Genomic DNA, 27,539 nt, shown 5'->3' with positions numbered 1-27,539 from the left:
GAGGAGGAAGAGGAGGAGGAGGAGGAGGAGGAGGAGGAGGAGGAGGAGGAGGAGGAGGAGGAGGAGGAGGAGGAGGAGGAGCTGTGGCTCTGTGAGGAAACATTCATACTTTGTTCATCTTCAGGTGGATCATGTTCATTCATGTTATTACAGTGAAATGTTCTCTTACGTTCCTCGGTCTGTCAGCGCTGCAGCTCCTCTCTTCAGCCTCTGTCTCAAACTGCTGCTTCCAGCTCCTGACTCTGTGAGAAGGTTTCTACAGAAGCTGAAGATGGTAGAAAACGAGTGTTTGTTGTATTTGACATCGTTAGACTCGTGTTAACACGCGTGTCACAGCAGGAGGTTCATCACATTTAGTGTTTCTGTGTTTTGATTGGGCTGAATGCGTCATGTGATCTCACCATCATGTGACCTCACCATCATGAGGAAGCGTGTGATGATTCAGAGTTTCAGTGAAGAAGAGAAGCTTCCACATGTCTCCTTTAAAGTGTCTTTGAACAAGATGAGGATTTGAGTTCAGGAGAGTTTGGCTCATGAAGACAGGATTCACTCCTCTGTCACTCCAGCTCCTCAGGACATGTCCACATCACCTTCTCTCTCTCTCTCTCTCTCTCTCTCTCTCTCTCTCTCTCTCTCTCTCTCTCTCTCTCTCTCTCTCTCTCCCTCTCTCCCTCTCTCTCTCTCTCTCTCTCTCTCTCTCTCTCTCTCTCTCTCTCTCTCTCTCTCTCTCTCTCTCTCTCTCTCTCTCACTGTCTCTCTCTCTCTCTCTCTCTCTCTCTCTCTCTCTCTCTCTCTCTCTCTCTCTCTCTCTCTCTCTCTCTCTCTCTCTGCTGTATCTCGATGGAAGCAACAGGTTTGTTTCTCGGAGTCGACGGCTCTGACTCTTGAACCTGCGTCAGCTGCAGTGAGATCTTCTCTGCTGAGTGGAGATCAGAGAGCGCCCCCTGGAGACCGGAGCCGATCGACCGGTCTCCTCCGGTCCGTCAGCAGAGCGTTGTATCGACCACCGGGGGGGCGTCCTCTGCTCAGTGAAGCTCCAGGTCTCAGATGAATCCTCTGCATGTCCTCCAGCAGCAGGAGTTCCGTCCTGAGCTGGTGATCAGTCTGTTCCTCTGGCTGCTGTGTGGGTGAACCTGGGATCCACGTGGTTAATTAAACTGTGGGGGGGGTGGGGGGGGCGATGACCTTTGCTCAGCATTCATTACAGGAAGCCGCCCGTGGGATGGAGATGTCCTCTGTGTCGTGCAGTCGCTTCTTCAGGGGAAGGATGTGTTTGTTCCTCTGTATTGAGTCGAGTAATGAATCTGTTTCCTCTTCTGTCTCGATGCACAGACTCTGTTCTCTTCATTCCACCTGTTTGGTCTCTTTCTTCTTCAAAGCACAACCAGCGTTTCCTCTGTTTCAAGGCGAGAACATCAGAAACACGAGCAGCTTCAGAAACTATAACTTTGAAATAACTTCACTATCAGTAAAAACAATGACATTAAAACAAGCAGTGTAACTTCAGGCTCTGAAACATGAAACATTATCTGTCATCAGCCCGAGGTGTCGGGGTTATACATCTCATCAGGATCATGATTATGAGCTGAATGTGGGAACTGACCGCTCACTTATTAATATTATAAATAGTGTAAATATCGTCAGTGCCCTTTGAGCAGAGAGGAGCTGGTGATGTTTGGGAGGCAGGTTCCATCCCTGTCTTTTATTATCTTTATTAGTTTGAGTAAATCCCGGGTGATTGACAGGTCGTCTTCTGTTAATAGTTAATAATAATAATAATAATAATTCAAATAGATAAATCATGAGGACTGTGCTGTGGCCCTGGTGGATTTTTAATAGTCCTTTTTATGATGCTCAGGTTTCATGTGCATCAGATGATAAGAAAACGTTCCCTCTTATTTTGTGGCCGTTTCATTTTGTTATTAGAAAGTATTTCCTGTCCCCACGGCTCCTTCACAACCTCCTGGATTTCTGCTTCATTTACATGGAGACATTTGATATTGATGTAAAATAATAAAAGGTCCCAAGAGAATTTTCTATAAACAGCAACAATGAGACTTAAATATTCTGCATTGAAGTGTTTTCTTTCAAAATCAATTTGTCGCAGTTCTTGAGTTCAGAGTTCAGCCGAGAGAAACCAGATTAATAAACTGTTTCACTGGTGAACATCTGGAGTAAAGAGCACCGGAGAAAATATACATCGTCCAAACTGAGAGGTTCAGAAACAAGACGGAGATCTGACCAATAAAAGGAAATAAGAATCATAGATGAAATATCAGACTTCCTGATGAAAGCTTTATCTTTTATAGATCTTATATAGTTTTCATAAATCTGCTGTAGATGAGATAAAAACAAGATTCAAGTAAAATCTAATTAACGTGACTTTGTGTCTAATTCAGATTGATCATACTTTCATATGTTCTTTAGTTAGGTGAAAAGAATTCTGCAAATATCATACTCAAGTAAAAGTCCTTCTTAGAGTTCATAATACTCAAGTAGAATAAAAACAATACGATTTAAACTAGAAGAACTCCACAGGTAGATGTTTCTCACGTAGTAAATATTAATCTTCCTTTAAGTTTCCTTTCTACTCGTAGTTTCATCCCAGGTATTCGTTGCATGTCTGAGTCTCAGCAGCTGAATCTCTGTTCCTCCTCCTGAAGTTTCTACATTGATTTGATTAAAGTTCCGTATCTAGAATCACGTTCTCTAGAAGCTGTCGCCTGCTGCAGCGGCTCAGAGTGATTTGTGGTCCTGAGCTTCCTGAATAGAGTAAAGCGTGCAGCGCTCTGATAACTCACCACAACAATGACAGTACATTAATTAAACCTGAGAAGAAGCAGGCTGTTGTTTCTCTGGTGTGAATGACACAGTAATCACATCTCTGCTCTCACACAGAATCACACAGCACAGAGGGATACGCTCTCATTTAACTAATGGAGAAACCTCAGAAAGGATTCTGAGCAGTGACATGAATTCTTCTTATTCTTCAGTAAAACTTCCACGAAACCAAACGTCCCACACGTCCGTCTCAAGCTGAGAAGAGACAATGAAAGGTCTGATAATGTGAAACACAAATGACAGATATATTTACTTTACTCCCGTCGTCTGTGAAGAAAAGTGGTTTGAAGAGAAGAATCCTGGATTTGCGTTGAGTGAGTTCATCCTGGACTCGTGTCCCTGATCTCAAGTTGGATTCCAATCTGTTCAGGACTTTGTTAATTAAACACAGAGACAGTTACAAATATCAACTCCTCAGGTCAGTAGGAAAAACACTGTATGTAAGACCAGAGGGGAAAAGTTCATGCGTGACCCATAAATGCCATATTTAATGTTTTAATTATTGAGTCTTTACTGAATCAGTCTCATTGAGATGAAGAGACCTGAGAAGAAAGATCAGTCACAAGGGCAGGTAGTTGCATTTTCCTTTTGTGGCGTTTGTGAAATCCCTTTAGAAACTGGCTGCGTGTGAATGTGCTTGTGATCAGCAGAGACTTCCTGAGCAGCTTTGTTTCCTCCGGTGAATGAAAGTGTGATTTCCTGAGCTCTTTGTCCGAAGCAGTGACAGAGAAACTGATCTGCTGGTTTCTGATCTGCTGAGTCGCTGTCTCTCTGTGATTCATCTCATCATCGTCCAGTGTGACCTCCCAGTGTCACTGAGTCCGTGGATCAGATTCAATATTGTTTGACTAACAATAGCTGTGTTGTTATTCATTCACTGTCGCTTTGAGTTGCTGCTCATGAGAAACGGCCTCAGCTGAGCACATGCACGTGCACGGAAGCTGCGTGGTCGCACGTCACGTGCACACATTACAGATTCTGTTCTGTTTTTACTTCTCGTGCAGAGGCTGATAAAATATGGCCGAGCTCAGGTAAACGTGAGCGTTTGATGAATTATCTCCCGGTTTCATCCTGAGGAGAATCAGATGGAAGCTTCCACCTGTTTGTGCTGAAGGTGAATTAATCTGAAGAAGGAGATTCTTCAGTTTTTGTTTCCTCAGGAGCATCGAAGCAAAATGTGATGATGAAGACGTTGCAGAAAACTAAAGTATCGGCCGTGAGGAATGACTCAATGTGACTCAGTGGATCAATGCAAAGAGGAAAGAACAAAGATGTGTTTTACTCTTTATTTCACATCAGTGAGTCTGTGTCTGAAGAACTCGCCCTCTTCATTTGGTTTAGTTATATATGTTCATCCCCTGTTTGAACACAGGTTTACATGTATATGTAATATGTAAATATCCTACATGTTCCTCTGTTCTCTCACAGGTTTCCTGACGTCCAGCTTCTCCTTCATCGTTTCTCTGAGTGGATTTTTCTTCGGATCCATTTCGACGACAGATTGAAACTCGTCCAGCTTCTTTCTTCCTGAAGGTAAAACTACACTTTGAGTTTTTTAACTTTTCTGGTGCCTGGATTCTTTTAATAATAGTCATGAAATAAAGAAAAGCACAAAAGCTCAATCAATATTGGATTTTGGGGCCAATACTAATATTACTGATCAAATATAAATATATATTTTAATTTAATTGAAACTTGATATTTTACAGTTAAACATGATTAAATAAAACAAATAAACACTAACGATCCTGCAGTAAAACTCGTTTCATACTGAAAACAGAATCTCATATTGCTCCTCATGGATCTTCATTTAATTTTTTTTTAGAATTTATTAAATCAACATTTCCACATCTTGAAATTTAAGATGAAATATTCTCTATTTTAAGTTGAATTTTTTCATATTGGCCATAATGTGAATACAAATAAAATAGATTGATAAAATGTGTTATTAAATTAACTCTCATTGATAACTACATTTTAAACTTGACACTTCATCACTTCCTGTGTGTTGTGAGCGTCTGCTCCTCCACACAGCGGACGGAGACAAACACCAGCTCCAGCCTGTCCGTCTCGTCTCACAGCTAATGAGGACACGCCAGCGCTCGTCCCCCGGTGTCAGTCCTTTACGGGACGGAGTGGGCGGCGGCTTCTGGCTCGTGCTCCTCTGTCACTCAGGAGTTTATTCATCATCCCCACGATGCTGCAGGGATGTCAGGGTGTTCTGTTGAGTCTTCTGTCCCTGTCAGTCCCACAGCCCGGAGACGTCCAGTGGAGACATGTCCTGAGTGGAGACATCTCCACTGAGGAGACATGTCCTCAGTGGAGACATCTCCTCAGTGGAGACATCTCCTCAGTGGAGACATGTACTGAGTGGAGACATCTCCTAAGTAGAGACATGTCCTCAGTGGAGACATCTCCTGAGTGGAGACGTCTCCTCAGTGGAGACATCTCCTCAGTGGAGACATGTCCTCAGTGGAGACATCTCCTCAGTGGAAACATGTCCTCAGTGGAGACATCTCCTCAGTGGAAACATGTCCTCAGTGGAGACATCTCCTCAGTGGAGACATCTCCTCAGTGGAGACATCTCCTCAGTGGAGACGTCTCCTCAGTGGAAACATGTCCTCAGTGGAGACATGTCCTCAGTGGAGACATCTCCTCAGTGGAGACATCTCCTCAGTGGAGACATCTCCTCAGTGGAGACACCTCCTCAGTGGAGACACGTCCTCAGTGGAGACATCTCCTCAGTGGAGACATGTCCTCAGTGGAGACATGTCCTCAGTGGAGACACCTCCTCAGTGGAGACATGTCCTCAGTGGAGACATCTCCTCAGTGGAGACGTCTCCTCAGTGGAAACATGTCCTCAGTGGAGACATGTCCTCAGTGGAGACATCTCCTCAGTGGAGACATGTCCTCAGTGGAGACATCTCCTCAGTGGAGACATCTCCTCAGTGGAGACATCTCCTCAGTGGAGACATGTCCTCAGTGGAGACATCTCCTCAGTGGAGACATCTCCTCAGTGGAGACATCTCCTCAGTGGAGACATGTCCTCAGTGGAGACATCTCCTCAGTGGAGACGTCTCCTGAGTGGAGACGTCTCCTCAGTGGAGACACCTCCTCAGTGGAGACGTCTCCTCAGTGGAGACATGTCCTCAGTGGAGACATCTCCTCAGTAGAGACATGTCCTCAGTGGAGACGTCTCCTCAGTGGAGACATGTCCTCAGACGAGACATCTCCTCAGTGGAGACACCTCCTCAGTGGAGACATCTCCTCAGTGGAGACATGTCCTCAGTGGAGACATGTCCTCAGTGGAGACATCTCCTCAGTAGAGACATCTCCTCAGTGGAGACATCTCCTCAGTGGAGACATGTACTGAGTGGAGACATCTCCTAAGTAGAGACATGTCCTCAGTGGAGACATCTCCTCAGTGGAGACATGTACTGAGTGGAGACATCTCCTAAGTAGAGACATGTCCTCAGACGAGACATCTCCTCAGTGGAGACACCTCCTCAGTGGAGACATGTCCTCAGTGGAGACATGTCCTCAGTGGAGACATCTCCTCAGTAGAGACATCTCCTCAGTGGAGACATCTCCTCAGTGGAGACATGTACTGAGTGGAGACATCTCCTAAGTAGAGACATGTCCTCAGTGGAGACATCTCCTCAGTAGAGACATGTCCTCAGTGGAGACATGTCCTCAGTGGAGACATGTCCTCAGTGGAGACGTCTCTTCAGTGGAGACATGTCCTCAGTGGAGACATGTCCTCAGTGGAGACATGTCCTCAGTGGAGACATCTCCTCAGTGGAGACATGTCCTCAGTGGAGACATGTCCTCAGTGGAGACATGTCCTCAGTGGAGACGTCTCTTCAGTGGAGACATGTCCTCAGTGGAGACATGTCCTCAGTGGAGACATGTCCTCAGTGGAGACATCTCCTCAGTAGAGACATCTCCTCAGTGGAGACATCTCCTCAGTAGAGACATGTCCTCAGTGGAGACATCTCCTGAGTGGAGACATGTCCTCAGTGGAGACATGTCCTCAGTGGAGACATCTCCTCAGTGGAGACATGTTCTCAGTGGAGACATGTCCTCAGTGGAGACATGTCCTCAGTGGAGACATGTCCTCAGTGGAGACGTCTCCTCAGTGGAGACATGTCCTCAGTGGAGACATGTCCTCAGTGTAGACATCAGGCTGAGGAACCTCTGCGTGGTGGATCTCATGAAGCTTCCACCTGCGTCTCCTCAGATTCTCCCCTCATGTCTCTTGTATTTCCTGCAGCTGAGATTCAGCCGTTTGGTCTTTTTGAGGACAGAGCTGCCGACTCGTCTCCACGACGACGTGCGGCTGGTTTGTTGTGGTTAATGTTTATGTAAAGCAGCGGGGGGGGGGTGGGGGGGGACGAGATTGCTTGTGTCAGAAACACATCGAGTCGTTGCTCGCAGAGTTTCCTGATTCTCAGATCGCTGCCTTGCTATTTTATTAAGCATAAGGTTCAGAGGATTTCAACGTGGTCCTGACAAATAACACAGGACCCCCCCCCCTTCTTTCACCCCAGGTCGTTCACATATGAAGACGTCTCCATATTGTTGGACGTCTTTGTCTCCTGTTGCTTTGTGTGATTCGTCCTCAGACGGAGACTCAACCTGCTGAGGTTCTAATTTCTGCTCTATCACTTCTCTCTGGTTCCTCAGAACTGTTTGATCTGTGAAGCAGCTTCATCTCTCTTCACTTCTCTTCTCTTCTCTTCTCTTCTCTTCTCTTCTCTTCTCTTCTCTTCTCTTCTCTTCTCTTCTCTTCTCTTCTCTTCTCTTCTCTTCTCTTCTCTTCACTTCTCTTCTCTTCTCTTCACTTCTCTTCTCTTCTCTTCTCTTCTCTTCACTTCTCTTCACTTCTCTTCTCTTCTCTTCTCTTCACTTCTCTTCTCTTCTCTTCTCTTCTCTTCTCTTCTCTTCTCTTCTCTTCTCTTCTCTTCTCTTCTCTTCTCTTCACTTCTCTTCTCTTCTCTTCTCTTCTCTTCTCTTCTCTTCTCTTCTCTTCTCTTCTCTTCTCTTCTCTTCTCTTCTCTTCTCTTCTCTCCTCTTCACCTCCTGCTGCTGCTGATCACCAGCAACAGACGTTTAACTACAGACAGATCCACGTCTCCCTGTCGCTGCTGCTAAATATCATCAAATGAAGCAGGAAATTCCTCAAATTAATTTCTCACATTATTTTTGTGAATTATTTGAGAATTTACCTGTTTTTAATTTTAAATATATTGAAATTAAATTAGTTTTAGTTAAGAAATAAAAAATGTTTTTATTGAAACCTGAACATTTGAAATATTTATGTGTATATTAAGAACATATCTCGATATATTTTTTTACATTTTATCGTATTTTATTGCCTATTTCATATTTAATTTTGTACTTTCACTTGATCTTTTATCTTCCTCTTTATCTGCTGCAGGGGAATGTCCTCAGCATGGGATCAATACAGTTTCTTATATCAGCTACAGAAAAATAAAATATTAGTGTATAAACAATAAAACATCTCTATCATAAAAGTAAAAGTAGATTCAGCTGTGCAGAGAAGGGGTAACATAGTATAAAGTACCTCACCTGCATTAAATGTACTTTCTACCTCAGCATCAGATCCACTTTTCATTTTCATGTTTCATTCTTTAAACCTCATCAGGTTTTTCTTTTCCTTGTCGTGTTTCTTCTCTGACTCACGACCCCTCAGAGGTCAGATCCTCACGCCTCTCTCTCTCTTCCTGCAGGTCGGGTGAGCAGGACCATGGCGCCCGGCGGCGTCTCCCCTCGGGCGCTGCTGTGGATCAACATGTTCGGCTTCATCTCCGCGGCTGCGTCCCTCAACCCGGACGACCCCAACGTGTGCAGCCACTGGGAGAGGTCAGTCTCCGCCCCTTCTCTCTGGTTCTCCACCTGAAATAGCTCAGCTCCGACTCTGCGGTGAACTAATGGAGTCGCCGTCGCAAATCAAGACCGAGCGGTCGCCAATAATCAGAAGTGAAAAGGGTTTTGCTCCCGAGGGGACGTTCTGCGGCTGTAAATCCAGCGCCGGGCGGGCGGGACTTCCTGATTGGCCGCAGCACTCGATGCTGAGTGGAAGCACGGCGTGGTTTCCTCTGAGGCGCTGTGATCGATGCTCTCTGTGTAATCACTGCATATGTGTTTCTATCGCTGAGGATTATTAGAGCTTTCACTTCTCTAAAGGTTAGAGTGTGCTCAGTAAACACACACACACACACACACACACACACACACACACACACACACACACACACACACACACACACACACACACACACACACACACACACTGTGACAGGAGAATCAAATCAGCACAAACACAGAATTCCGAGGTTGAGTCGTCTCGTGACTTTTGAGAATCCTGAAAGTTTGTATGGAAATCGAATCGTCTCTGAGAGAATTGATCCGTGCGTCGTGTGCCAGCTTCACTTCCTGAGATCGATCCTTCTCATCCTGATGATTCGTTTTTAAAAGTAAACGCTATCGATTTGGTTCTCGAGAAACGTTTACCTTCTAGAAATATTCCGTCCTCGTCCACCAGCGTTTTTTCCTCCAAAGGCCCGAGAGTGAAATCCTGTAATGCTTCTTTATGTGATGAGAAACAAAGGATTGAAAGTGTGTTGTTGTGTGTTTGTGTGTCTGTAGCTACGCTGTGACGGTGCAGGAGTCCTACGCTCATCCCTTCGACCAGGTCTACTACACCCGCTGCACCGACATCCTCAACTGGTTCAAGTGCACCAGACACAGGTGAGAAGACTGGATGGAGAAAGACCGACTCTGATCCTCCTCATCATTCATCTACGTCTCAGAACAGCAGCTGGAAATCACAAGTTAACAACAAATAGAATCACACACACACACAGATTAGGTTTCAAAATATCAAACTGATGGTTTTTCTGACTGTATCTCATGAAGCAGGAGAACTGGGAAATGATCAGGATACAAATTCAACATTATATATTTTCTTGTTATGCAGGAAGTGAAATAAAGGACGAGAGCAATGCTTGTGTTGTTTGAAATCTGCCTTTGGTTCTTGGGTGTTGATCAGAAGGTGATGAGTGTGAATCTCCTTTAAACAAAATGATTATTATGATTACAAGATGTTCTCCTCATGAATATAAAAGTATAGTTCTTGGAGTAAAGGAATCTTGAGTTTGATGATCATATAAATAGAACATTATAAAACTGATGGAACAATGGACCTGATCCTATATCATCTGAATCCTCTGGTGAGTTTCTAATAGAGAGGGTTTCTGTGCAGCCGAGGATCCGAGGCCTCTGGTGTCTCCTCCCCTCCCTGACTCCTCCCCTCCCTGACTCCTCCTCCTCTCTGACTCCTCCCCCTCCCTGACTCCTCCTCCCCTCCCTGACTCCTCCCCCCTCGGCCCGATGTGGTCGTTGTGATGAGCGACTGTCGGCGTGTGGGCTTTAACGAGCCCATTAAGCTTTATGGCCACCAGTTCAGCTCCTCCAGCTAAGAGCTGAGTCATTGATCTTAAACTGAAATGTCAGAAAACATCGGCGTCCTTGAGTGAGAGGGAGAAACTGTGTTAAACACAAGTGGTGCTGGAGTTGTGTTGGTGGAGCGGCGTGAACAAACGTGTGGAGACGTTCTCACCTGGTCCGTTTATCTCTTCAGGTAAAACACACGCTCAGGGTCAATCTGTGTAGATCACTGATGTAGAGTCGAAGTTATTTTGTTCCTTTGTGAAAAGAGTAAATATCATTTCTCAATTAATTTTCACAAAGGAAAAACACTCAGGAAGCCTTCGACTGTAAATAACCAGGCATTCAAGAAATGAAGCCAAAATATCCTTATGATGATTATGTGACATTTCTGCTGCTTCATCCGGATCCTTCACTGGGGAGCTTTAATTTAACAAATGGTCAAAATGCTGTTTCTCACTTTGTGTGTGTGTGTCTGTCTGTGTGTGTGTGTGTGTGTGTGTGTGTGTGTGTGTGTGTGTGTGTGTGTGTGTGTGTGTGTGTCTGTGTGTGTGTAGGATCAGCTATAAGACGGCCTACAGACGAGGTGTGAGGACCATGTACAGACGTCGCTCTCAGTGCTGCCCGGGTTTCTTTGAGAGCGGAGACCTGTGTGTTCGTAAGTTCTCACAACTTTCCACTTTGGATTTATTTTATTTTATACATATGTGGGTAGTTGACAAATAAGGGTGAAACAGTATTTTTTTTAATAAAGTTCTGATGAGGATTACAGTTGTATGAAATTATAATGTTCAAATGCTGAATTTTTTTAAACTGCTAGTGTTCCGTGGATTTTTTGTATAATTTCATTGTGGTGTGACCGGCCGTCACACCACAGGACATCTTCATCCTTGTGAGTCATTGCTATACAAGACTGACCTTAGCTATTATGCTAACTGAATAATAACACAGTTTAACCTTAATATGTTTCATTAAATTTAAAAAAAAAAACTACAGCCATCACACTACAGGACTCTCAAAAAATGACACATTCATTGTCTGACAGAAACAGTGAAATTTATGAAATTAATCAGAGGTTAACAGTCAGCTTTCAACAAACACAGTACATTCCAACATCTGGGGGGCTTCCTGGTAGTGGAATAAACTAAGGACCCCTATAGTTGTCCATGTAACTGCCGTTTCAAAAATCGGATTTTCCATGTCACGCCACAGGACAGCATTTGTGTTACGAAAGTTATTTTGCTGTAAATACTAATATACTAGTTATGTGCATATTAAAACCTAATATTAATAAAGTCATTATATACAATATAATGCCAAGGCAGTTATTACCTGCTCCAGATATTTCTGGTTTATTTTGTTAATATGTAAGTTTAATGCTTCACCTATGTTACGGTCACACCGCAGGACATTTTGCGTTTTCACCTTAAAATATAATCAAATCATAACAGATATTTCATACAAAATCATAAGTTTAAAACAAAGAACCATAATATGCATCACATCCATGTGTTGTTTAAGTGGTTAAATGCATCTAAATAAACATTCACACTTAATTACAGAAAAATCATGCGTCATGTCATCCACCCATATATATATATAAGCCAATCAGAGCCTAATATAGGTAGACTCCGCCCACGTAGGTGATGACCACAGGATGTTTGTCAGACTAAAGATCTAACAGATCAGATGAAACTATGGAACCTGAATCTGATTCAGAATCTTTCTCTACATGTTTTTTACGACCACTTTGTTTTACGATCAGTTTAGTGAATCAGATTTTTGAGCCGATTGAAGAAACTGTACAAACAGCTTCAAAGATCAGATATGACGATGATATAAAAAGCAGAGAATCCACTCGTTTCTCTTCCTGACTGATGACAGATGAGACTTTCATCTCTGGTCCTGTTTCTGTGTTTTTGTAAAAGTGAACACATGTTGGGTTCCATCACAGCGTTGTTTCCTAGGATCTTTTCTCCGGGATGTGAAATATTCCGTCCTTGTGTTCACGTTGCATCAAAACAATAATCTTCCTGTCAGCTGCATTGTTATTTTCAAACCTTTCCTCTCGACACACAGAGTTTCCAGCCTGGTTCAAATTGCAGAGCATCTGTTGTGGAGCAGTGATTCCTCCTCTGTCGTTATCTCTTCTCTTGCACCAGGCGGTTTCTGTATCTGCTGCTCGGACGTTAAAAGTCCGATCGATCCGAAGTCGATGCATTTCAGCTCAAACTTTGACCAAAGAGCTGAAAACCCGACGAACAGAGATCAGATCGAACTCCTGCTGATATCAGAAATCTACAGTGTGAAGACGAGCTGCTGTTTGTCCATCGTCTCACGTCCGTCACCCGTTCTCTTTGTCTTCTTGTGCTTTCATCTTCCTTTGACAGAAATCGTCTCTGTGATAGTTTCACACCAGAGGAGCAGAATCTCTCGTGCTGAGATTTATTTCCTGACGGATCTTTGGCTGCAGAGTTTCGTCAGTGAGACGTTAGAAAACATAATTTCTCAGTCCAATATATTTTAGTTTGAAGCTCTTGGTGATTTTCCAGTGAAAGAAAATAAAAGTGTCGACTGAACAGATGAGAGAACAGATGTTTGACTCAGACACGTTTATTAAACTGAACATTTATCTCTCGGCTCCGGTGGACGAGGACGTCTTCAGACTTCTGATTATTAAGTAAACAGACGAAAAAAAGTAATCTAGTAAAAGTACCACTTTACTTTTGAATTGAAATAAGTACTTACATGTAATTAAAGTACGTGCTGAGTGAAGCCTGTTCCTTAATGCAGGAGGAGGCGGGGTCTAATGTCAACCGTTTGCTCTGATTGGATCAGTGGACCAATTCTCCTGTTGTTATTGAGATGTAGAGATTTGTCAGAGTGTTGCTGCGTTGTGTAGCTGCGTTGTGTTGTGTAGCTGTGTAGCTGTGTGCTAGCTCGTGCTGTGAAGTTTTTACCGTCCATGCAGACCGTCAGACCTCACACTCTCAGCCACAGTTGTGACATCAATTCAGTTCTTTCTCTCTTATGTAAAAACTTGTCTTTCATTCTTGAGTCTTTGTGCGTGTCCCTCAGAAGCTGTTGCACGTCAGAGCGTCGTCCGTGCACGTGCACGACCGCTGCAGCCGAAGGTTGAATGAAGTCTGTGAGAAACGCTGCAGAGGAATTACATCCATGGATTCGTCCATTTATTCCGATCTGCAGCTGTTAATGAGTTCTTCTCTCATGCACGACACATTCTGTCACCAACTTACGGGTCCACGAAGAAAATCATCTTTGTGTGAATATATCAAGGTATTTCTTTCACCTTCAACATTTTCACTGATTTCTCAAAGAACATTTCCTGGATCTTGATAAAAATACTGGACATATTTAGAGGACTGAATTTGTAATTTGGTGCAGATCCAAATAAAAATCAGGCTCTAATGATTTGAGATGTGGTTGGTGATGGTGCAGCTCTGAGCTCCACTGAGTGACTAGTTTCTGATACGGAGCCGAAATGCTCATTTGGACTGAGATTGTTTTTGTCATAAAACAAGTGATCAGAAGAATTGACAGTGACTCAGTCCGTCGACCTGCGAACACGTGAGGATGAAACTGTTTCAAGGAGATAAACAGGAACAGAATCACATGAGGGAAAGTCTCCGTGTTGGTCTGAGAACGATTCTCTCCTCGACCAGCGAGAGAAATCAATTATCCACTCTAGATGGTAAATTCTATAGAGCCGCGTCGCCTTTTCTTATTGGACACAGCCGGTGAATGGGTTTTCCTCGGGGGTGCGGAGGGTAAGAGGGTGTGTATTGTGCGTCTTTATTCATCATCTGCTTGTAAACAACTTTATTAAGTTGCCCCGGGGGGGGTAGACGAACTCCATTGTGAGACACACAGTGGTTTGAGCGCTGGAGGCGAAGGCTCCGCCCCCCCGATCAGGCTAACGGCCTCCGACGGGTCTTTTGTTGTGTGACACGCGCAGCTTGAGATAAATAAAAGGTTTCCTGTCCTGCAGAGCGAGCGCGAGCGGAGGCTGCTAATCAGATCAGAGGGCTTCCCTCTCTCTGCTTCCTGTCGTATCACAGGCTCCATTCTTCATTTCCTGCTCATCGGTATTCTCTCCATCTTCAACTTGTAGAACGTGTTCGCTGCTTCTTTAAACCGGAGGAAACTCTCTGTATTGATCGTCTGCTCGGGTCTCGCTGACGCTCAAATCCTTTTTCTGTTCGTCTCTGCCTCAGGACGCTTGCTCTTGTCACAACGATTTCTCTTCCACTCGTCTTCATTTTTCATTTTCCATCCTCAGTAACCCCTCCCCCCACTCGGATCGTGGATGCTGTGTGCGTCGTACGTCTGCCGGTGGATCCTGAGCAGCTCGGCCATCCGTGACCTCGTCAGCCGTCAACCCGTCTCGACCTTTAACCCCTCAGCTCCCTCTGCCACTCGCTACTGCTCCACTGATGGAAGCTACTGTGGGGAAGGGGACAAAAAACACTTTAAATCAGTTGAACATATATTTTAACAGAACATGTATCTGTTTACTTCACAGATATCTGTATTTACATCCGAAATCATTTAAACTGCCTCATTCTCTGATTTAAAGTTGTTGTTCCACTGACAGTTGTTCTTATAGCTTTTCACTGCTCTCGCTCTTCCGTCTGCTCTCGCTCTTCCGTCAGCTCTCGCTATTCCGTCAGCTCTCGCTCTTCTGTCAGCTCTCGCTCTTCCGTCCGCTCTCGCTCTTCCGTCAGCTCTCGCTCTCTTCCGTCTGCTCTCGCTCTTCTGTCAGCTCTCGCTCTTCCGTCTGCTCTCGCTCTTCCCTAAGCTCTCGCTCTCTTCCGTCTGCTCTCACTCTTCCGTCTGCTCTCGCTCTTCCGTCTGCTCTCGCTCTTCCGTCAGCTCTCTCTCTCCTGTCTGCTCTCGCTCTTCCGTCTGCTCTCGCTCTTCCGCATGCTGTTGCTCTTCCGTCTGCTCTCGGTCTTCTGTCTGCTCTCGCTCTTCCGTCTGCTCTCGCTCTTCCCTAAGCTCTCGCTCTCTTCCGTCTGCTCTCACTCTTCCGTCTGCTCTCGCTCTTCCGTCTGCTCTCACTCTTCCGTCTGCTCTCGCTCTTCCGTCTGCTCTCGGTCTTCTGTCTGCTCTCGCTCTTCCGTCAGCTCTCACTCTTCCCTAAGCTCTCGCTCTCTTCCGTCTGCTCTCACTCTTCCGTCTGCTCTCGCTCTTCCCGTCAGCTCTTGCTCTTCCGTCTGCTCTCACTCTTCCGTCTGCTCTCGCTCTTCTGTCAGCTCTCGCTCTTCCGTCTGCTCTCGCTCTTCCCTAAGCTCTCGCTCTCTTCCGTCTGCTCTCACTCTTCCGTCTGCTCTCGCTCTTCCGTCTGCTCTCGCTCTTCCGTCAGCTCTCTCTCTCCTGTCTGCTCTCGCTCTTCCGTCTGCTCTCGCTCTTCCGCATGCTGTTGCTCTTCCGTCTGCTCTCGGTCTTCTGTCTGCTCTCGCTCTTCCGTCTGCTCTCGCTCTTCCCTAAGCTCTCGCTCTCTTCCGTCTGCTCTCACTCTTCCGTCTGCTCTCGCTCTTCCGTCTGCTCTCACTCTTCCGTCTGCTCTCGCTCTTCCGTCTGCTCTCGCTCTTCTGTCAGCTCTCGCTCTTCCGTCTGCTCTCGCTCTTCCCTAAGCTCTCGCTCTCTTCCGTCTGCTCTCACTCTTCCGTCTGCTCTCGCTCTTCCGTCAGCTCTCGCTCTCCCGTCTGCTCTCGCTCTCCCGTCTGCTCTCGCTCTCCCGTCTGCTCTCGCTTTTCCATCTGCTCTCGCTCTTCCGCCTGCTGTCGCTCTTCCGCCTGCTCTCGCTCTTCCGTCTGCTCTCGCTCTTCCGTCTGCTCTCGCTCTTCTCTCTGCTCTCGCTCTTCCGTCCGCTCTCGCTCTTCCGTCAGCTCTCTATCTCCCGTCTGCTCTCGCTCTTCCGTCTGCTCTCGCTCTTCCGTCTGCTCTCGCTCTTCCGTCTGCTCTCGCTCTTCCGTCAGCTCTCTCTCTCCCGTCTGCTCTCGCTCTTCCCTCTGCTCTCGCTTTTCCGTCTGCTCTCGCTCTTCCGTCTGCTCTCGCTCTTCCGTCTGCTCACGCTCTCCCGTCTGCTCTCGCTCTTCTGTCTGCTCTCGCTCTTCCCTCTGCTCCCGCTCTCCCGTCTGCTCTCGCTCTTCCGTCTGCTCTCGCTCTTCCGTCTGCTCTCGCTCTTCTGTCTGCTCTCGCTCTTCCGTCTGCTCTCGCTCTTCTGTCTGCTCTCGCTCTTCCAGCAGCAGCTCATCAGGAGCTGAAAGGCTGAAAGACTTCTTCAGCATGCTGAGACAATAGCTGGAATTAGGTAGTGCTTATTTAATTTGATATCTATTAATCCGGCTGCACCCGGTGCTGATGTAATCGTCCTCGTAGCGCTTCAGCTCCGATCCGCAGGATGAAAGGATGAAGCTCCTGTTGAATGATTAATCAACTCTCCTTCAGGATTACAGGAGCACGTGTCCTTGGCTCTTATTAAAATCTGAGCCTGCGTTTTATCTCTTTCTCTTTCTCCGCTGGACACTTAGGTCCCGACCAGACGTTTATGAAGAAGTGTGACTTCTGGCTTTATTCTTTTTAACGACTGCAGGAAGCTGCTTACGTGCTCGCTCAAGTTTCACTGTTTTCTCTCTCTACGCACGTTCTTCCACCTAATCCTCAGTGAAGAAGCAGCACAAGGAGCTTCAGGCTGTTGTTTCAAAAACACAAAGTTAAACCTGCAGTTTAATGTCTTCTTCCAGAGCAGTTATAGATCAAATGATTAAGCTTCCAGCAAAACTCAAAGAGTAATGCCTTTTTGATTTTCAATAAACCTGAAGTCTGGAAATGTTCCTCATGAACTTAGTGTGATGTCATCATGATGTCAGAGGATCACTGAGCCGGGGGGGCAGTGGACTGGAAGCTCCTGATTCACCAGTCGTCCTTCGTCCAGGAGCTTTGGGAAGTGACCGAAAGAAAGAGATCAGGGATTGAAGGGAATGAGACGAGTGTCCTGGTCCAGCGGAGCTCAGAGATGCTCAGTCAGCCGGAGGCAGAGGTCAGCTGAGGTGGAGGTTGGATTCTGATCCAGATGAATCCTGCTGCTTTCACTGGATCTGCTCAGACCTCGTTCAGCAGGCGACACCTCGAGGAAGCTTCAGGACGAGTCAGGATCTCACAGGACGAGCTGAACCTTCCTCTGCTCCACTTCCTGCCTCCTGACTTCAGATCAGCAGAACTGACGGATGTTTAAAGTGATTTGAATGTTTCCGGTGACGTCTGCAGAGGAGCTCATGTTTCCATCTGCTTGTGTTTGTCAGCAGCTTCACTGAATGACACACAAACCGCTTGTGTTGTTTAATTCTGTCATTAAGAATCGTGTCTCAATGCAGATTCTTTGGAGCTTTTTTATTTCAATGCCATGTATGAACGTTGCTTTTGAAAGAATCACAGAACAAAATGAATTCACTCGTTAATATTTCTAATATTCAACAGTTCCTGATGTAGAAAACCTTCTGATCTCTTACATCTCATCACAGACCGTGACGGGAAACAGACGTTTCAGTTCATAGTGTCGTCTTCCAGAGTAATGTGCTGTTTTCTGTTTAACAGGCAGAAACTCCACCTCCTCCACTGGAGGATAAATCTTTACCCCGAGTGCTCTGCCAAGTGTTCGTAGCTGCGAGGATTCGTGTCCTAATGTGTGAGGGGAAGAAAAAGCTGTAAAACGTTAACGCGCTGCCACTATAAATTTCGACAGCACGACCCTTCAGCAGCTAAAACACCATAAAACCCATAAAGCTTCACTGAGGACGGCCTCCACCTTCAGTGCTGCTCACACACGTCTCTGCACCTTCAGACCTCCACCCTCCCTGAGCTGAGCAGGTCTGCACGTGTGCCTCAGACTCGTGCACATGAATCCACAGGGAGCCGCTCCTTCTTTTATGTGATCTTCATTTGTGCCTTTGCACATATTGATGCACGTGAGGCTCAGCCACCTGTTTGTGTTCGGAGAGGATTGAGTCTGTGTGACGGAGGAAGTCTCCGAGCTGTCAGCGTCTCCTCCAGGCTCAGCTCCAGCCTGATGGAGGATGTGCTGCTCATAAAGGACTCGGAGCTGATAAAGTTCCTCTAACAAGTCGGATAAAGACACTCTGACTCAGATTTTCTCTCCATTAAACAGTTTAATGTTTTTAGTGAGTCTGGTTAAATCACAGTTTTTTATTTATGAGCTGTTGGACTGTTTCTGTCCTGATTATAATCCAAGAAGACGATTCTGTTTCCTGACAGAAATAAAACTCAACACTGTGGTTCCTGGAGTGAAAAACTGTTTCTCAGTTTTGAGCCGTAATATTTTAACCATTTACGCACGTGTCATATTTCCAACCAATCGTTGTCGTGATGATGAACATGTTCAGTTCTTCCTGCTGCATGTTTCAAAATAAGAGCCTTGTGCATATTTCTGGAACTAAATCAGAAACGGCGGTACTGAGCGTCCTGCACCGACTCTGGTGGTTTACGATAATTACCCTCAAAATACGATAATTTTAAGCTTCTGTTATGATACTTCAGCCAACTCTGTTTCCTATGATTCATTGCACTTCAATGACAAACTTTTTAAAAGATGAAATAGCTGTAAAAAGTGATGTTAAAACGTCAGAATAATTTACTTTTAAATGTAAGAACTCAACCAAACAACTGATGGTTCATATGTTTAAAAACTTCTGTTCTAGGTTTTTAATCACCTGAGAACGTCCTTGTTTGTAGCCTTGTTGCTAGGCGACGTCTGAACGTGTCGACTGGCGTCTGCGCAGCCGGTGGAGACGCAGCTGATGGCGTCTGCGCAGCCGGTCGTCTGAGGATCGAACCTGAGTTGAGACCGAGCTGCAGCATGAAAAACCTGCAGACTGAACTTTCATTTCTCTATTTATTTTCTCAGAGAGCTGAACATCAATCATCATGTTTTTTATAGTAGAAGTTAAATAAAAAGCTCTGGACTCAGAACAAAAGGTCTTTGAGTCGACAGATTTTAAAATGAGAATAGTAAAATAGAGTATTAGGGTTAGCTGCTTCCGTTGCTTCAGTTGTTTGTGGTTCGACACTTTCATATTCCAGTGAGGTGAATCCATCCAGACACAAACTGTGACCTGCTGTTAATATTTATTTATTCACCAACCTTAGAAGAATCCACTGTGGTTCAGATCGGCTCCATTATCTTCCTCGTACACACAACAGATAACGCAGCTCTGACATCTTCATTTTCACCTCAAGCTGCTGCAGCGGCTGTAATATTTCATTATGACTCGACCTTACAGCCGAGACCTGTCAGACGATATCTGCAGCTTCCAAACAAACGACTCCATCACAAGCTCATGAATGATGCAGCGTTTCCACGGCTGCTGTTTCTCACACGGTCGTTATCCTGGGCAGCGATTAGCCGAGAGGTCAGAGGCCGCGGCGAGAAGAAGCAAGGGAAGAGGAGGACGAGAAGAGAGAGAGAGAGAGGGAGGAAACACAGAGAGACACAGTGATAAATACATTTAGGATGAAAAACAAAGACTTCAAAGAGGAACACAACATAAAAGTTTAACCTGGTGGCTCATCAGAAATAACTTTGATAATATAAACTCCACTTTTCCACTTTCAATTATTATGTCATTGCATCATAAGAGAGGAGGAAGCCCCCCCGACTCTGAGATCTCCCACTGAGCAGATCCAGAGGCTGGTCCGTCCTCTCATGGTTCTGCTCTGAACTTCTGCTCATCTATTTATCAATTATCAATTTATACATCCATTCATCAAGTTACTCATCCGTCCATCATCCGTCCATCATCCGTCCATCATCCGTCCATCATCCGTCCATCATCCGTCCATCATCCGTCCTGTCTGGTCTGGTTCTGTCTGTGAACACTTCTCCTCTGACACAATAATAAAGCAACTTTCACGAATCTGATTTGTTCTTTAAAGAAATGAAATACTCAAAAACTAAATAACAAAAATATAAAATGAAAAAAGCATATATATATATATATATAACACAAAACAACTACACAACCCTCTGTGTGATGTTATATTAACACAAGTTGTTTCTCCTGCAGCTCTTTGCACGGACGAGTGTTCCCACGGACGCTGCGTCTCTCCTGACACCTGCCAGTGTGAGCCGGGCTGGGGGGGGCTGGACTGCTCCAGTGGTGAGTACACAACCTGTGACCAGATCGCACACAACCTGAGACCAGATCGCACACAACCTGTGATCAGATCGCAAACTTTAGTTGATGTAAAGGAAACCAGGTGTAGTTGCACCTGCTGCAGATGAACCAGTGAACAGCAGCTCCTGCACCACCTGCTCCGAACCACAGGTGGAGCTGCAGCAGAGTTGATGATCAGTGATGGAGGCTCAGCTCCTCTGACGTTCACCTGGGGATGAAACTAAAACACATGTTCACAGTCGAGGCTCATCAGGCTGATTCACACAGACACACAACAGACACACAAAGATTCACTCGTTTGGCTTCAGAGCAAAACGCTGCAGTTTGTTCAAGTTACACCTGGAAAGTGAAGCCAACCAGGAAGTGAAGCCAACCAGGAAGTGAAGCCCACCAGGAAGTGAAGCCAACCAGGAAGTGAAGCCAAACAGGAAGTGAGTGAAACCTGAGACTCCACATTCTCCTCAGGAGTTTCTGTCTCTAGTTTCAAGTCTTCTTCAAACAGCTGATGATCATCTAGTGAATTATGATCATTTAGAGTCAAACAGACCATAAAGCACCGGATGTATTGGAGGGGGGGGTACCAAAGTGTGATTGACAGCTGCCACCGTCCAATGGGAGCAGGTGTCGGTGGCGTGCTGTGATCTCACGGTGTTTCCTGTGGATTTCATCCAATCAGTAGAGACGTTGCACAACAGATTCAAAAAGAGACAGAAGAGTGAAAGTTCTCACGTGAGAGACAGAACTGCTCTGTATGTCCACACCTGCTGGTGAACCTGAGGTGAGACTGTCTGCGTGGACAGTTACAACTTTATGGTTCATACATAGTGCTGAATATAGATGAGCAGAGCAGCAAGTTAGAGATCTGGAGTATAAAGTATAAAATGTTATTTTGATGACTGATTGGAATCTGGCGTCACAGTCTGGATGATTCATGAGGAATAGTGAGTGACACGGATCAGTTGGAAACACACACTTCTTCTGTTGCTCTTCACTGAAGTGAGATGATCACAGAGCAGACCTGGAACCAGAGGAGAAGCTTCATGAACCGAAGCTCCTCACGTGCTACGTGTTCACTGGAACGTCCCAATGTTCACACACTGATGTGTATTTATACTCTTATTAAGTTTAGTTTCATTGAGCGGAACAACAGATACTGCATCTGTACCATGAAGCTGTGTGTGTGTGTGTGTGTGTCTGTGTGTGTGTGTGTGTGTGTGTGTGTGTGTGGTTGTGGGGATTCAAGGGGTTATCGACACTAAATGACTCACGGAGCCTGTTTAGCCCCCCCCGCCCCCTTAGTTATTGGTGTGCTCCGGTCCCCACATGGTTCATCCTGTTCTCACTGCCGTCCGGGGGCCGGGGGGCCGAGCTGAAGAGGAGGAGGAGGATGAAGAGGAATAGGAGGAGGGTGAGGATGAAGAGGGAGAGGAGGAGGGTGAAGAGGAGGAGGAGGAGGAGGAGGAGGAGGAGGAGGAGGAGGAGGAGGAGGAGGAGGAGGAGGAGGAGGAGGAGGAGGAGGAGGAGGAGGAGGAAGAGGAGGAGGAGGATGAAGAGGAGGAGGATGAAGCTCGGTCACGTCTCGGTGGTAAACTGTGTCAGCTTCACTCTGGAACTCTGGTCTGAGTCTCGGTTCCTCAGCGGCTGCAGCTCCTCTGGTTCCATCGACTCCTTGTCCTCCTCCTCTTCCTCCTCCTCCTCCTCCTCCTCCTCCTCCTCCTCTTCCTCTCGTTTCTCTTGTTTCTCTCTTGTTTCTCTCAGTGAGGATCTGAACGGCTGCAGCCGTGTTTGAAACCTGAAGCACGTGTTGGAGGAACGACGAGAGGTGATAATTCTCTCTCTCTCCAGGCGTCTCCTTTTCATGTGAACTGAACATAATCACAGCTTTTACATTTTCTGCACATTCGCAAAACCATTTAGTGGCAAATCCACTCCGCTGTATACAGGAGGCAGGTTGAATATACAGAATCTCTGGATCTATTTTTACCTGATTATAATCTCTACTATGCAACAGAAGAACAGGCTGGTGTGAGCAGAGCTGTTTGTACGTGAGAGAGCAGAGGAAGAGACGTCCTCTGTCCGTCTCCTGTCTCCTGCCTCCTGTCTCCTGCCTCCTGTCTCCTGTCTCCTGTCTCCTGTCTCCTGTCTCCTGTCTCCTGTCTCCTGTCTCCTGTCTCCTGTCTCCTGTCTCCTGTCTCCTGTCTCCTGTCTCCTGTCTCCTGTCTCCTGCTGCTGCAGCTAACCAGATTAGCTTGAGCCTCTTCTCCAAACCTCCGTCCAGCTGAAGGACTTTGTTGCTCTGCCAGGAGACGCTCACAGCTTGGACCGGAGCGTGGAGAAGCCAGCGGAGGAAGAGGAGGAAGAGGAGGAAGAGGAGGAAAAGACGAGAAGAGGAGGAAGAGGAGGACGAGGAGGAAGAGGAGGAAGAGGAGGAAGAGGAGGAAGAGGAGGAAGAGACGAGAAGAGGAGGAAGAGGAGGAAGAGGAGGAAGAGGAGGAAGAGGAGGAAGAGACGAGAAGAGGAGACGCCGAAGACGAGGCCTCAAACGAAGAGGCCGGAGATAAGGATGAGAATTATCGTGTGAAGATGGTGATTGTGACGAGATGATCAAGAAAGAGACGGATGAGATAAAATGAAAGAACTTTGCAAAGAGGCGGTTTAACGTGATGGAGATTGAGGAGTTAAGCAAAATGCTTCATCTGCACTTTGAGAAGTGACTCATCAGTCTTCACACTTTAAAGGATTCCAGAGGTGACACAGTCCAGTTACTCATTAAAAACCTGCTGATTTGTATTTATATTTGTTTTACGCAGTTTGAATATATGACGATAATCACTCGGAGAAAAACACCTGTTCTAAAACCAAACTGTAGAAACATTTCAAATCACGTTACGTCCACGTGAGAACTTCAGACGTCTTCACACTCGTCTGTTTCTTCTCTTCAGGTTCTTTGTGAACATCTCTCTCCATCTTCTGTTTCACTCGGACGTTAGCACTGAATCTGGCACAGAGCTCCATTTGTTGTCATGGAAACAGACGATGCCTTCAGCTGCGAGCGGCTGGAGAACTCTTCTGTTGTTGTCTTCTCTTGTAATGGATGAACTCGTTTCTGCTTCTTAATGAGATTTTTACAAGAAGAGACGAATCAACAGTGAAGCTGAACATGTGATTCTGATAAAACTCTAAAACTGAGACGTGAAGAAAAGAGCTCAAACTTTATCACATTTCTGAATCACAGAAGTTGATGCTTTAATATGCAAAAGAGCTATTTTCTAATAAAAAAATGTTCTAATTAACAAACATTCCAAGAACAGAAATCTTAACATTGGAAAAATAAACCTTGTTGCATTTTGTCGACAAATCGGATTTAGTTTGACTTTTGATTCCTTTTTTCAGCGATTTATAAATAATAAAACACAGTAAACAGCAAGAAAATACATCTCCACATGTTTTAGCTCGATAAATTCGTCCGTGAATCAAACATAAACAAACACGCCGGTGAAAAACCTTCGGAATATTAATGGGAATAAAAGTGGAAAGTTTGACTCAAGAGGAAATTTTTTTGGCTCAATGTCAGAGAAAAAACTCAATTTGAGAAAAGAACCTTCGAATATTTGTATCTGTGAAATTAAATCTGAAGAGGAAACAGGAAATTAAAGCAAAATAAAATCTCAACAGGTTTTTGGGATGTTTTCAAAATAACTCAACATCTCAAAAAGGAGCAGAGCATTAAAACTCATTGTTCTGTTGTAAGGTGTGAAGGTGGAGTTAAGGTCCACACACACACACACACACACACACACACACACACACACACACACACACACACACACACACTCACTCACACACTCAACCACAGGTTTGTTTTTGCTTCTTTTCGCTGCCACATGTTTCCACTGGAGCCAGATTTCCCAGTTTCTTTTCCCGCTGGCGTCCGTGAGGGTGAAATCCTGTGAAGGTGAAGCAGCAGCAGCAGCGTGATGAAGCTCCAGTGTGATGAAGCTGCTCTCGTTCAGCTTCTCTCTCTGTGTTGATCTGTGTGAGCCTCTCTGCTTATCTCCGCTCCTCAGAATCCACACAGATCCATCGCAGAGCAGCTCGGCCTCAGCTTCTCTCGTCTGTTTGTTCCCGACACTCAGCAGCTCCGACTTCATTCATCATCCGGATGTTTCCACAGTCTCACTCTGTCCTCAAGGCTTTTTTTATTTGGCTCCAGTGAATGTTGGAGAATAATTAAAAATAATTTCTGCATTGACAACATCAGAAACACAGATTACAGCTGGAGCATCTTGTTCAGGTCCAATTCACTGGAGCCAGACTCGAGCAAAGAATTTATTATACCGATGTTTTTACACTGATGAATTCTCACATAGAATCTAAACATATATACACATTATTTCTGAATTGTTGTATTTCCTACACTTCTCCTGTGAACACACCTACACTCGTTTCTCTTGAATTCACCGGCTGCTGCTCCAACTCGCTTCCAGTTGTTCTTTACAATCGTTTATTCTAAACTCATTCATATTGATCTCTGCAGCTGTGCAGTCACGCATCTTGATTTTATTTCCAGTGGAGCAGAAAGCAACAATTAGACTTTGGTGGAATTGTGCAACAACATGTGCTCACATGTCTATAATGTGTGTAATGTGTGTAACTTCAGTGAAGTGTAGAATGATAACCTAGCAACAGAGAAGTGAGGAGAGAAGGAGCAGCTCCATCAGACGTCGTTCACACCACGAGTCTGATTCCACTGAGCCACAAAGATCCAATCTATCACACACACACATCATTATGGGATGTGTTCCTTCATCACCACAAACACACACACTAACACAAACACTCGTATTGATCCGCCGCTGAAAACAGTCCCCAACAGATGAACTATCTGACGTCAAAATAGGAATTCATCAAGTGTGCACACTGCAGCTTTTAAAGAAAACCAGTCCAGTTGTAAACGTGTGTGTTTGCAATGTTGTGTTCTCTTGTTATTATATTATATTATATAGTAAAGTTGTGAGTCTGTAGTGTTGCTTTCTCTTGTCTTGTGTTGATACTTCAGAATTATTCCTCGTCAGTAGTGAGTCGTCCTCAAACTCGAATACAATATTCTGTCACGTTGATAGTTTGTGTTCAGATTTTGTATAAACAGTCAGTTGTGAAGATAGAAAACGTTGTGTTCCTCCTGCCTGGTTCATCTGCACGGAAGCTTTCATACTTAATGTTTATCATCAGATGAAACAGGATTCTCTTTGTCACTGTTCACCTGAGTGATACAGAGCGCTGGTCGACTGTTAATTCATTTATTATTAATATTAATATATATGTAAAACTACAAAACACTTGTTTGTAACGAGGTGAGATGACAGTGACTCTGCTGGGCTGAGTGCGATGGGAAGGTGGTCCGTCCTCTGGGAGCCGGGGGGGAGTGTGGCCCTTCATGAAGAGGACTCATTAGAATCAGACTCCCGGGCTCGCTCACCTGTGATTTAGTGTTTCTGCGTCGGGGGGGTCGTGAGGTTCAAGGGCGACTCCCTCCGGAAGGTTCCGGTCCAAACGGGTTCTAACTGAGAGCCGGACGCAGCAGAGACTGGAGCTGGAAACTGCCGTGAGCGTGAAGGAGTAATGAAACAAGTTAATTATGAGATGGGAGAAGACACCTGGCGTCTTTATCACCGCTCACGACTCGGACGAGGTCAGAACTCTGATCCAACTCCGAGAGGAAACTCCAGTCCAACTCCGAGAGGAAACTCCACTCCAACTCCGAGAGGAAACTCCAGTCCAACTCTGAGAGGAAACTCCAGTCCAACTCCGAGAGGAAACTCCAGTCCAACTCCGAGAGGAAACTCCAGTCCAACTCCGAGAGGAAACTCCAGTCCAACTCCGAGAGGAAACTCCGAGAGGAAACTCCAGTCCAACGCTGAGAGGAAACTCCAGTCCAACTCCGAGAGGAAACTCCAGTCCAACTCCGAGAGGAAACTCCGAGAGGAAACTCCAGTCCAACGCTGAGAGGAAACTCCAGTCCAACTCCGAGAGGAAACTCCATTCCAACTCTGAGAGGAAACTCCAGTCCAACTCCGAGAGGAAACTCCAGTCCAACACCGAGAGGAAACTCCAGTCCAACACCGAGAGGAAACTCCAGTCCAACTCTGAGAGGAAACTCCAGTCCAACTCTGAGAGGAAACTCCAGTCCAACTCCGAGAGGAAACTCCAGTCCAACTCCGAGAGGAAACTCCAGTCCAACTCTGAGAGGAAACTCCAGTCCAACTCCGAGAGGAAACTCCAGTCCAACTCCGAGAGGAAACTCCAGTCCAACTCTGAGAGGAAACTCCAGTCCAACTCTGAGAGGAAACTCCAGTCCAACTCCGAGAGGAAACTCCAGTCCAACTCCGAGAGGAAACTCCAGTCCAACTCTGAGAGGAAACTCCAGTCCAACTCCGAGAGGAAACTCCAGTCCAACACCGGGAGGAAACTCCAGTCCAACTCCGAGAGGAAACTCCAGTCCAACTCTGAGAGGAAACTCCAGTCCAACTCCGAGGGGAAACTCCAGTCCAACTCCGAGAGGAAACTCCAGTCCAACTCCGAGAGGAAACTCCAGTCCAACTCTGAGATGAAACTCCAGTCCAACTCTGAGAGGAAACTCCAGTCCAACTCCGAGAGGAAACTCCAGTCCAACTCCGAGAGGAAACTCCAGTCCAACTCCGAGAGGAAACTCCAGTCCAACTCCGAGAGGAAACTCCAGTCCAACTCCGAGAGGAAACTCCAGTCCAACACCGAGAAGAAACTCCAGTCCAACTCCGAGAGGAAACTCCAGTCCAACTCCGAGAGGAAACTCCAGTCCAACTCCGAGAGGAAACTCCAGTCCAACTCCGAGAGGAAACTCCAGTCCAACTCCGAGAGGAAACTCCAGTCCAACTCCGAGAGGAAACTCCAGTCCAACTCCGAGAGGAAACTCCAGTCCAACTCCGAGAGGAAACTCCAGTCCAACTCCGAGAGGAAACTCCAGTCCAA

General features: G+C 45.8%; 1 protein-coding gene across 1 annotated transcript in view; it reads left to right on the top strand.

Annotated features, from left to right (window-relative positions):
* Positions 1–1,074: 1,074 nt before the first annotated feature.
* Positions 1,075–27,539, top strand: part of LOC132998036 (multiple epidermal growth factor-like domains protein 10) — an 84,618-nt gene continuing 58,153 nt past the window's right edge. The window contains exons 1-6 of the mRNA XM_061067521.1: positions 1,075–1,102; positions 3,571–3,637; positions 8,665–8,727; positions 9,514–9,615; positions 10,872–10,972; positions 20,421–20,513. Coding sequence (XP_060923504.1) covers positions 10,912–10,972; positions 20,421–20,513 — 154 coding nt within the window. The 5' untranslated portion in view covers positions 1,075–1,102; positions 3,571–3,637; positions 8,665–8,727; positions 9,514–9,615; positions 10,872–10,911. The remainder of the gene's footprint in view (positions 1,103–3,570; positions 3,638–8,664; positions 8,728–9,513; positions 9,616–10,871; positions 10,973–20,420; positions 20,514–27,539) is intronic.

This window comes from Limanda limanda, chromosome 3, assembly GCF_963576545.1.
Source record: "Limanda limanda chromosome 3, fLimLim1.1, whole genome shotgun sequence".
Taxonomy (NCBI): Eukaryota; Metazoa; Chordata; class Actinopteri; order Pleuronectiformes; family Pleuronectidae; genus Limanda; species Limanda limanda.
Note: the sequence above shows the minus strand (reverse complement) of the source record. Positions and strands in the feature narration are given on the sequence as shown.